General features: G+C 40.8%; 1 protein-coding gene across 1 annotated transcript; it reads right to left on the reverse strand.

The window, feature by feature from the left end:
• Window positions 1-6,806: 6,806 nt before the first annotated feature.
• LOC124094261 (transmembrane protein 126A-like) lies at window positions 6,807-7,489 on the reverse strand. The gene has a single exon (XM_046446927.2). It carries the CDS (start codon window positions 7,441-7,443, stop codon window positions 6,850-6,852), a length of 594 nt encoding a protein of 197 aa, XP_046302883.1. The 5' UTR covers window positions 7,444-7,489; the 3' UTR covers window positions 6,807-6,849.
• Window positions 7,490-12,606: the final 5,117 nt, after the last annotated feature.

Below are 12,606 nucleotides of genomic sequence, written 5' to 3' on the forward strand. Positions count from 1 at the left end.
TTTGAGGATACAATATGGAATAATAAGGAAACGTCTACTGATTCACAATTAAAAGTAATACATATAAGATCAAAATTGATATTAGAACTATTTATAACAACCCATGTTGAGGTGGAGAAATTTCTTATTGAGTCTTCCTGATTTGGATAACATCAGGATTTGAAGACCTTTAGAAGATGCCCACCACTCTTAAGCTTTACTTCTGTTTCCCTGGATATGGACTAGTGATCACACCAGGTCACCTCTAATAGAATTCTAGAATTCAGTGTGTCTAGGTACCTACTAGCTTTCTGTTGGGTCAGAGAAGATGGTCTCTAATTGTCTGTGACTTTGCAGCCCAACTATTTCCTGTTAGGGGATGTAGTCTTGTGTGCCCTCTTGAAGAAAAGCTCCATGTATCCAGTGCTGTTGAATTCAATGCGTACCACCCTATGTATATTTTGAAGTGTGTGGGGTATAGCAGTCTAAGGTACTATAGTCTGTTTGACGTGGCCCTGGGGGGAGGGGCTGTGGGTGCCATATGGGGTTGCCACCCTCTGGAATATACAGGTCTCAGGTCAGGGAGCTTATATCTGAGCACACTGATCAGTGGCTGGTGACCGTGATGTGCTGCTCTTCTGTAAGTCCCCTAGTGGGATGTACTGCTGTTGTGTATGCACAAGATTCTCTGCTATAGATAGTTTATGTATATTATATAAGTTGAATTAACTGGCAACTCTGGGATTTACAGCTGTAAATACTCCTAGAGGTTCTGGGGCACAGAAGCTATTTCCCTGTTTGCTATGGACTTCTTGCCAGCCAGTTCTTGTTCATCAGCCAAGGGGCCTGAGCTTACATACGTATAGTGTCCATGCTATGTCTGCTCACTGTTTCTGTTGGACAAAGGGGAACAGGATGCAGAGCTCAAGGATGCCATGCTGTTATGGGGCACTATGTGCCCAATGCCCTCCACAGGGCCTTTAAAGTAGCATCGAGCTTGGTGACTGCAAATGTAGAACCTGTGACTGTGGGTTCTCTGTGGTGCTCTGTGGCACAAAAACCTCCACCTTTATTGATATAGATCACTGGGGTACCTTCCTTGTAACTGGGATAGAGTATCAGTTGGCCTGCCTGAGCTTCTACTATCTGTAGTCGTGAATTGTGGGTACCCACTCCCCTCCACTGAGACTTCTATAGAGAAGCACTATCTAATCTGTTCTGGTGGCTCTCTGCAACTTCAGGGCCTGCAGGTTCAGGCTCTCTGTGGGCCTCCGTGGCACAAAAGCCTTCACCCTGACTAGTTCAGCTCACCAGGGTTTTACCCATGATGAGGATAGGATATCAGTGGTTCCTTCTTTGCCTGAGCTCCTACAGAGGCTATGGGGAGTGTTGGGTTGAGGCTAGCACTCCCCAGGAGTGATTATGTCTAAGATTAGATCCACCACTTTTCCCTTGTCTGACGTAAGGGAAAAGCATCTCAATAACTTTCAGTTAACAGAGATCCTTCTACAATTTCCTATACAATTTCAGTGATCTAGACAAATTACTGAAACAATTCATTTTTGAGGTATCCCCTCAGGTTTTACTTGTTACTATCTGAAAGTGGGAAGAAAGTGTGTTGATTTAATTTCTTCTAGGGAGGCTGGAAAGCTGTGGCTGCCCTGCCTGGCACAGCTTTCAGTATACAATTTTTGGGTTAAACTGGAATCTCCACAGTCTTTGGTGCTCCTGTCCCATTTTAACTTGGTCTTCTTTTCTTTCCAAATGTTAAGAAAGTAGGCTATGGGCTTTACCTCTTTCTTTTTTGTTACCCCTCCCCACATCCCACCCTGGTCAGAGTTCAGGCTAAAGGAATTTTGTCCTTATTCTCTGTTCCTATAACCAAACTCCAAGCCCTTCCAACTATTCAGTCTTTTGTGGTTCTGTGCAAATTTTAGCTGTGTTTAGTCCATTTATCTGAAGAATGTCATGGTTACTTTGATAAAAGTTGCATTGAATCTGCACATTGCTTTAAGTAATATGGAAATTTTATCTATATTAATTATTTCAATCCATTAACATGGTGGAATCTTTCCACTTTTTTGTGTCCTCTTCAATTTCTTTCATCAGTGTTTTACAATTTTCATTGTAGAGATCATTCACATCTTTGGTTTAATTTATCCCTAGGTGTGTGTTTAATATCTATTGTGAATGGAATTGCTTTCATGATTTCTTAGAAATTTTATTGTTGGTGTCTAAATAAGGTACTGATATTTATATGTTGATTTTATATTCTACAACTCTACGGAATTTGTGTATCTGCTGTAACAGCTTTTTGGTGAACCTTTGAGCTTTGCTATCTATAAATCATGTCATTTGCAAACAAGGATAATTTGATATTCTCTTTTCCTATTTGAATACCCTTCATTTTTTTCTCTTTGGATACCCTTTACTTACCATATGATATTGAATAGGAGTGTAAAAGTGGAAATCCTTGTTGTGTGTGTAATTTAGAGAAAACAATCCCAGTTTTTCTCCTTCAGCATGAGATAGGCTGTGAGTTTGTTATGTACAACCTCAAGATTCATTTCTTCTATACCTAATTTTTTAGAGTTTTTAATCATGAAGTGATACTGATTTTTATTGAATGTTTTTTGGTGCATCTATTGAGATGATCATATGGTTTTTTTCTCATTTGTGTTTTTAATTTGGTTTATTATTTATTTCATTTCAAGGATTTCTATTTTTTTTAATAACCTCTATCTCCCTGTAGAGGTGATCTTTTTCTTCTTGGATTTGTTTATGTAGCTCATTGTCAAAGTGATCTTTCACTGTCTATATTTGTTGTCTAATGTCTTTTTTGAGATTCCAAAACATTTGAATCATGTAAATCTTGAAATCTTTCCTGTCATTTTTTCTATTGTTTCTGTTAATTCTTCTAATGATGTGTTGTCTTGAATTGTTTGTGGTACTTTATTCCCTTGTCTTTTCATGTTTCTCGCATTTCTTTCCCACTCTGTGGGACTGGTGTGTTATTGTTTTTACCCTATAGATTTGTAGTGCTCTTATATAGTTCCAAGATCCCTTTCTTTGTGGGGAAGGACACTGTTGATAGTTCCCAATATCAACAATACATCACCTACAATTATTGTTATTAAGACATTTATAGTTAGTCTCAGTGTCTAAAAATGTTGAATTTAATTTTATTTAAAATATAATCAGTAGTTTCATAAAAGGTGTACAGTTTCTGGTGGCGGACAGAGAACTGGGGGTCAGGTGTTTGACGTTATGTTAAGGGGGAAAGATGTGAAGGTACGGGGTTAATATAACTTAGGAAATTTGGAGGAGAACTCTAATGAAGAGGGTTAGTAGCAGGGGAATTGACAGAAGGTAATTTAGGGTAGACAAGTACGTGGGAGGACAGTAGAATGCATAAAAACAAACACATGTATGTATTTAGAAAATTACAAGAAGTAAAAAATAGTAAAAATTAGGAGGTTGAAAGAGGAAGAGAGGGAGGAAAAAAAAGGAAAGAAAGAGAAAAAAGAGAGAATGAAAAAAGGGGGGCTTATGCAATTATTTTATTCTGGTGACTCACTTCTTAAAGTTTTATTTTTTCATGCAAAGTTCTGTTCAGTAGCAGAACTGTGCCGGTAGCCACGCCCACCAAAAGATGGCAAGAAAGGTTTTCCAAGATGGAGTCCATCTGTTTCCCACATCAGGGTGTCTGGTGAGATGGGGGGAGCTGGGATGTCTTTGTGCTGTGGCTAGAACACAGTCCGGTGACCTGCGTGGGAGCAGAGTGTAGTCTGGAGTTCTGCCGCTCTGCAGAGGTGCTGATTTGGTGTTTCTGCTCCCCCGCTAGAGAGTCCTGTGGGTGCTCAAACTGTGGGCTTTGGGAGTAGAGTCTGGACTCTTACCGGAACATAGAAGCTCTGAGTTCTACTCGGTGTTCGCAGCTCTAGTGGATTCTGTGAAAATCCACTGTATGGGGTCCTGTCACATGCTTTGAGGTGTTGTATTCCATCAAGGCAAAACCCCATGGAGAAGCCACCTGATAGCTTTCTCAGATTCATGCACAAAGCAGCCAGAAACGGTATCTCCTCTACTCCTCCATCTTGATCATATGGTTTTTTAATCCTTTATTCCTTTCATATGGTTACACTTAATGATTTGCATATGTCAAGCCATTCTTGCATCCCTGGATAAATCCTTTTTGATCATGACATATAATCCTTCTAGACAGATTACTGAAACAATCCATTTGGATAGTGCTACTAAAATTCAGTTTGCTAGTATGTTTTAAAGGTTTTTGCATCTATGTTCATCAGAGGTATTGGTCTCTTATTTTCTTCTTTCGTTGTGTCCTCATCTGGTTTTGGTATCAAGATAATGATAGCTTTACAGAATGAGTTAAGAAGTGTTCCCCTCTCTGAATATTTTGGTAAAATTTGAGAAGAATTGATCTCAGTTCTTTAAAGAACTGCTAAGATTCAAGAGTAAAGACTTCCAGTCCTAGGCTTTTCTTTAGGGAGAGAAGTTTATTTCTGATTTAATATCCTTACTTATTATTGGTCTGTTTAGGTTTTCTATTATCTTTCAATTTGGGGGGGGGGGGGTTATACATGACCAGAAATTTATCCATTTCTTCTAGGTTTTCATTTTCTTTTTTTGATATATAATTGTTTACTCAGTAATGACCCTTTTATTTATGTGGTATCAATTTTAATGTCTTCTTTTTATCTCTGACTTTATTTGTTGGAGTATCTCTTTTTTGTGTCTTAGAATAGCTAAAGGTTTGTTAATTTTAAAAATAGAAAAAAATTGTTAATATTTGTAAAATTTCTAAAGTTCCTCTTTTTATAAATATCTAGTTTTATTCTATTGTAGTCAGAAAATGTACATACTATAATTTCATTTTTTTAATTTGCTGAGACTTTTTGGTGTGCATCCATTTACTAATGAGAAGAAAGTATATTCTGCAACTGTTCAGTGAAATGGTCTGAATGTGAATGAAGTGAAGGGTCTGAGTGAAATGAAGACATTTGCAGACCACTTCACTCATCAGTTGCAAACTATACTATTTTACAAATATATGGGAGTTAACATTATCTTCTGTGAATCAGTGAAGAAATAAAAAGGGAATTAAAAATTTCTTGAAATTAATGAAAGTAAAAACACAACTTAACAAAACCTACGGAATACATAAAAAGTAGTTGAGAAAAATAGAAAATATCAACATTTTTTTCCATTCTTAAAATTGACAAATTTGTGGGCATATATAACTCCCCAAAAATGAAAGATGAGATCACAGAAAACCTAAATAGACTAATAAGTAGTAAAGATATTAGATCAGTAATAAACTTCTCTCCCGAAAAAAAAAAGCCTAGAATCATGTTACCTTGTCTGTTGATGTTTCTTGTGTCCTTATGTTGTTGATTGTGTATGTACTAGATCAGTTGCCTCTACCAATGTTATAGGGTGGCTTTCATATTAAATAACTTTCTCCTGCACTACTCTCTTCACCTATAATCAACATTGGTAATAACTGCAGGTATCTCAGTGGCCTACACTTCAGGTTTTATGAGATTGTACTGTCAGGTGGGATGCAGCTCTCTTAGGTGGGGAGAGTTTGCCGGCCTACTCTGAGCATGTGCTCTGAGTATGGGATGACTTCCAGTTTCCAGGAGTTGCATGATTATGGGTCAAGCCCATTCAGTTCCAATTGGTGTGGTGCAGCATCCTGGTAGTTAGTTAGATTTCTATAAGTGTCAGAGATGCACAGGTACCATTACAGGGCCTCCAGTGACCACCTACTCAAGGTAAACTGCCCAACATTTTCAGGCCAGATTTATTGGAATAGTCTATTTAAATGAGTCTTGGTATTGCAGAGGATGGGCAAGACTATTCAACTCCTTCCTGGTGATCTCAACAGACCAAAAAGCTTGACTGCTTCCTGAAGTCATGGGTGGTTGGTCAGGACTACCTGACTGCTTCCCAGTGTCTCTGTGAACTGAAACATTCATGGCATGCTGTCTAGCTACTTTGCACAGGCATGGGTTATGGTCTGGGCCACCTAGCTGCTTCCAGGCAGCAGGAGAGTGGTTAGGGTCACTTAACTGTTTCCTTAATTTTCTACATGCCAAATCCCTCAGATCATAATTCCCAGATGTTTCTCAGGGCCACGAGGAATGTTGTTGCAGCCACCTGGAAAATTCAAAGGTTTGAATCATAAAGCAGCAGGGAGAAGCTGCCTGGCTGCTTCACAGAAACCCAGGTGGAAAGGGTTTGCATATCATACCGTCCAACAGGAACCTATGCAGGAGAGGTAACAAGTGGGCTACATTCTTTCTCTGGGGCAATGCAGCAGTGTGGTAACCTGGAAGCTCTCAACCTGGACTCAGGGCCTACAAAGGCTATAGACTTCTCCAGCAGCAAATGCTTCAGGTATCTCTGGATTTAATGGGGACTGTTGAACACCTCTGCTTACTCTTTCCCCACCAAGCTTCTCTTGTTTCAGAGAAAATTTAAAAATGAGAAGGTAGATGCTGTGGCTTATTTCCCTTCTGCATATCTCCATAGTTGTTACATCTCTGCCACCTTCCCACTGCATACCAGCACCCTGCCTCAAAAATTCCAATAATATAGCTGGTGTATTTTTCTTGTTTGTGAAAGAAAATTTGCCAGGAACTTCTAGTCAGTCATCATGCTGACCCACAGTTGTAATTTCATTTTATCTGCATTGAATATTTGGAGCAAATGTGGACTTTCCCTGATGCCTGAGTTTACCATACAGTCAGGTATTGTAATACTAGTATTACATGAGTATTAGTTAATATTCTTTTTTTTTTTATCTTTACAATTTTATTTTGTATACACATTTGCTCTAAATCAGTGAATTTCTAGGCCTGGTTCAGGTAACTGAAGGGCCTTTATAAGTACTTTATATTGTCTAGACCCAAGGTATGCTGCAAACATAATCTGAAGTAAAATGGGAAATAACATCTTTCTGAAGATAGGCTTAGAAATTTTAATCCAGTAAGTTAAGGTGTTTCCTTTCTCTGGTAGCAGGGCCAATTGATACCTGGCTGCTAGGCCACCATTTATAGGTATAGCCAAGAAAACAGGGTACAGACCTCCTAAAACTAAACCAACAAGTCCACCCCGTGTCACAGTACAGGTTTCACAATTCAAATCACCTGTACTCAAAGGTAAACTTACAAAACCTTTGAAAGATGCATTTGCTGTCAAAAATGGGAGCACTGCCATTGGTAAGCTAGCAGCTATTCGGGCCTTTGTTACATGCAAGACACGCCGAAAAAGACTGTTTGCTATTAGGCCACAGAGAGCAGCATTAAGTCCAATATATGTGGATCCATGTTCAAGTAGATTCCTTTCTGCTTCTGGTAGTAGTTCAATTTTTCTGGCTATGATATCAAAAATTGACTTTTCCTTGATAGTATCATGTGGTTTATGATTTTCCATCTTGACCCTTTACTCCGTTCCTCCCAGCGCAGCCATCTTCGGCAGACACGTGACAAGTTAATATTCTTGAGATGCCCTGAAGACCACTTAAACTTAACACATGTTCAAAGGCAAAAATCATCAGTACCCATGATGTCCTACAAATTTCAGAATCCTCTATCTTCCTGATTCATGACCCTTAGCATGGCATTCATCCTCATGGTCACTCATGATTACAAGACAGCTTCAGAAAAGGCAGAAAGGTAAAGAGTGAACTTAGCTTCCTTTTTAAAGAGGATTTCCAGAATCCACTGTGCAACATTAGCCAAATCTATAAAAATATCATCTCTGAGAGTCTGAAACTCTTGTTCAGATGGGTATTCTAACTCTCAAGAAAATACAGGGTTAATTAATGATGCAGTGACCTCTTAACCACAATGTCAAGGAAGAACACACAAGGCTCTGAATGGCCTGCTATCCCCAGTCACTAACCACCCATTTTTCCAGGATTTTCTTCTTCCACTTTTCCAAACAAAGTTCATGCTACTGCCAAACTGAACATAGCAACCTGAACATCCACTTGGGGTATCATTTGTCACATGTAATTCCTTGCCTTTGTGCCTGCCTTTATTGATAGACTGCAAAGTCTGTGGAAGTTCACTGATGGATTCCCAAATCCAATCACTGGCTTGATACATATTGAGTGCTCAATAAGTGTTTCTTTATTACTTATGCGTGAATGGATGAAAAAATGGCAGATGGATGGGTAGATGGGAAGATAGGTAAGTGGATGGATGGACGGATGGATGTAAAAGCATGTGAATGAATGGATGGGTAGATGGCTAGATAGATGGATGGATAGGGAACTGGATGAATGAGCAGAGGGATAGCAAAATAGATGAATGTATGGTTGGGAGGGGAACAGGCAAGTATGTTAGATTTTTGTCACTGAAAAAATATCAAGAAAAACTACTTAATGAAGGAAAGATTTAATTTGGGCTCACAGTTTCAGAGGCTTCAGTCCATTGTCAGCTGGCTCCATTGTTTCTGAGCCTGTGGTGAGGAAGTACTACATAGTGGAAGTATTCATAGTGGAAGTACTTCATAGTGAGCAATACTGCTCACTTCATGACAGCCAGAAAGCAGAGACAGTGGGGGAAGTCTGGGCACAAGATATAGTCCCCAAGATCACACCCCCAAAGACCCACTCCCTTCAACCAGATCTTACCTCCTACAGTTACCTACTAATAATGTTATCAGCTATAAACCCATCAAAGGATTAATCCATTGATGAGGTCAGAGCCTTCATTTCCTAAAAGTCCTCCTCTGAAAACTGTTACACTGGAGACCATACCTTCAACACATGAGCATTTGGAGATCCAAACCAAAATAGCTGAATAGGTATGTATATGGGTGGATGGAAAGATGAATGATAGGAGGTGGGGTGAATGGATGGAAATATCAAAGAATAGATAGATGTGAGAGTGAGTAGCTAAATGGAATAGATGGAAGTATAGATAGATATGTAGAACGATGAATGGATGGATGCAAGCATGCATATATGGATGCATGGACAGCCAGATAGATTAATTTTACCTATGTTCTTTTATATCTCTGGCTTTTCCCATATGTAGTTCCCTCTGCCTAGAAGAAGGTTTCTTCTACCTTCCACTCTAATTCCTCCAGTAACCTCTTCTCAATTCTTTAATATTCAATTAAAATGTTCTCTCTTCCAGAAAGCTCTCCCTGGCTTCATTTACCTGAGTAGGTATCCTGATTTTTGCTCCTACATTTCTAATGCATCCCTCCACATCAGACTTTACTACTTCACTGTGCTGGACTGTAAGTCTGGTTCAACTCATCAGGTTCTGAGCTCTCTGAGAGCAGCACCTGATGTTGATGCTGTGTGTCCAGCACTTGTCCTATAGCCTGTCCTGAAGCAGGAGTGCAAGCAATTTTTAAGAAAATTTGAATAAAAGTAAAATTGATAAAGAGCCTGACTGGGGATATGCCTCAGTGGTAGTGAAATTGCCTTGCATATACTAGGACCTAGGTTTAATCCAAGCACCAAAAAAAAAAAAAAAAAAAGAAAGTCCTTTGGCAGGCATAGAGGCACATATCTGGACTCCTAGATACTCATGAACTGTGGCAGGAGATTGCTTAAACCCATGAGTTCAAGGCCAGCCTAGGCCACATACTGAAACTGTGCCTCAAAGAGAGAGAGAGAGAAAAAAAAGAAAAGAAAAGAAAGAAACCCTGTGCCTCTATTCCTAGAGAAAGACACAGCAGATAGAAGATACATTGGATGAACTGAATGAGGAGTTCTTCCAGCTCACTACTCAAGCCTTGGAACTCCAGAAGAAGGAGGACAAGTCAGACCAATGGCCTCCAGAGGAAGGCAAAACCTTCGTGGTAAGCCCAGTGGAGGAATGTCTCTGCTCCTGAGATATTCGTGGTGGGGCCCTCAGGGTCAAGGCCCCTTCCACAAAGAGGATTGCTAGCTTTGACCAGAATATCCAGCAGCCTTAGTCATGTGCTGTGTAGTGTGGCAAATAGAAGGCTAAAGCAAGAAGACTAAGAGCAGGAGCAAAGACAAGGAAGATAATGCCATCAGCTTAAGGTATAGGTCTCAAGAAAATTCACAGCTAGAAAGATTGTAAAAGAAGCAATAAAAATACCTGTTGTAGATATTGCTTAATAGCACCTGCTCCTGGAACTAGAATCTTTCAATAAGATACATATTCCATTCAGATGCCCCTACCCTGGTTTCGGGTCTCTGAACATATAGATGTAGGGAAGGCTCCAGGGAAATAAGATGAGAGATGCACATAATCATGCAGTGAGTCTGTACTGAGCACAATATAATTTTTTCTGAGCAAAAGAGTCAGTTCCTCACTAAACTCCCCTCCCTTGCCTACAGTCATCTTGGAAGCCATCTTCACCATAGAGGGAGGAAGCACAGATCCCCATCTTTATTCTTGGCCACATTCAGGGTCAGAAGATAGTGACTCAGTGAGGACAAAAGGACAGAAGAGCTTCATTCTTACAGAAACTTTCACTATAAAAATCCTTGGAATTACTGCCAGGAGCGGTGGTGCATGCCTGTAATCCCAGAGGCTTGGGAGGCTAAGGCAGGAGGATCACAAGTTCATAGCCAGCCTCAGCAATAGCGAGTTGCTTAGCAACTCAGTGAGACCCTGGATCTAAATAAAATACAAAATAGGGCTGGGAATATGGCTCAGTGGTCAAGTGCCCCTGAGTTAAATCCCTGGTACCAAAAATAGATAGATAGATAGATAGATATCCCTGGACCTGAGAAAGAAACAGGCTAAGCTGAGGGACTATAACATACAGTGAGGTTTAATTATTTAGTAACATTTCCAAATTATTAAACACAAGGTTGCAATATCCCTAAAATGTTACTCAGGGCACTGTATAATTAACTGTTGTACTCTCACATGGCAAAAAAAAAAAAAAAAAAAACGGGGACATCATCTCTCTATGAGGTAATTGCAGTCCCTGGAGGAATCTCTGGGCACCTTTCCAAGTGAGGGAAATGTTGGTGCCCAGAGAGCATCATTGTGATGAAGGGTCATAGCTCAGGACAGAAGAAACAGAGGATTCTCTGGTTACCTTTCCTCATCCCATTCCTGTCCTATCTAGGTGGCTCCCAGCATCCTTCCTGGTGAAGAATACAGATTTAACCCCATGGAGGTGAGCAGCTCAGGCAGAGAAAGGCCTTGTCCCTGGGCCCTGAAGAATGAGCAGGCCTTGGTGCTGGAAGCCAGGAGAATCCACTTGGCTCAGCAGATTGAGGAACTGGAGTGGGAACTGTCCCTGCTCCTCCAGGCAGCCAACAGTGGCTCCAATGTAGGAGAGAGCCAGCTTCCAGTGCCAGCCTGGAGGGCCCTGAGTCACATGGGACACTTAGGAGGGCATCTTCAGGAGCTGCCTTCTCCACCAAAAATGTGACTGGGGCCTCCTGGTAGAAAGAAATAAGCACCTAAGGCTAGGGCCTGTACTGGTTTATGATGTGCTCCCATTGAGGACACCTGAATTACTGTCAGAACCTGAACCTTGGGATGTGCTGAGTTCTTCTTTGGTCCTTTGGGGAAAAATAAAGTTACATGGGTTGAGGAAATCAATGCTTGCTTTAATCATCTTCTCACTCATGCACTGATCAGTATGTCCTATTGTCCAGGCGAATATCCCTAAAATGTTACTCAGAGTGCTTGTTACCAGGGTAGAAAGTTCTGGATGTGGTGCTATGAGGATATAGGTACAGCACAGCACACCCATGCCCCACCCTCCATCTCACCTCTCTGCTGGAGTCTCCAAAGTCACATAGGAGCCCAAGTGGCCATTATTCCCTCACAGCTCAAGCCAACCTCCTAAACAACAGAGGGGCAGGTGATATCAAAAAGGCCAGATCTCCTGAATACCACAGAACCTAAGCACAGGCAGGGCCTAAAGTTAGACCACATCTCTCTGCCCCTAGACACCCTCATTTTTCTCACGCACCTAAGTTCTCTCCTGGAACTTCCTTTCCTCTGCTGCCTGGTCCCAGGTAGAGCCACTTTCTCTCTCTCTCTCTCTCTCTCTCTCTCTCTCTCTCTCTCTCTCTCTCTCTCTCTCCTCTCTCTCTCTCTCTCACACACACACACACACAGAGAGAGAGAGAGAGAGGCCTTGTGCCTAACATGCTCCTCCCACCCTTGTCCTGATTGCTTCTTTCTGTTTCCACCTGTGTTTGAGTCCCAGTTTAGTGATTTATGCCATGTGGACCCTAGCCTCAGCTCCTCAGAAAAGAGCATGTGCATCATTCACCTACGATCATACCCAGACCCATTTGAAAACCCACACTCATGCAAACTTACAGACACACACACACACACACACACACAAAGACACACATACTCATCCAAATGTTCATACATTCCCATATGCTATCTCATGTGTGCAACTGGAGACTACACAGACACACATTCACATACACACAAAAATACAATAGACTCACATATATACACCCAGAGCTCATTATTTAACAGGTACTGGATATCATGTGACCCCAAAATCCTTTGTGAATATGGTTGTCATAGGGCTATAACTTCTACATAAAGATTACACAGTCACACTGGAGGCCACACCAGGACACAGGAGCTCCCCAGAAGACAATGTAGAGGG

Source organism: Marmota monax, unplaced genomic scaffold, assembly GCF_021218885.2.
Source record: "Marmota monax isolate L192 unplaced genomic scaffold, Marmota_monax_Labrador192_F-V1.1 WCK01_AAM20220418_F8-fsc00043, whole genome shotgun sequence".
Classification (NCBI taxonomy): domain Eukaryota; kingdom Metazoa; phylum Chordata; class Mammalia; order Rodentia; family Sciuridae; genus Marmota; species Marmota monax.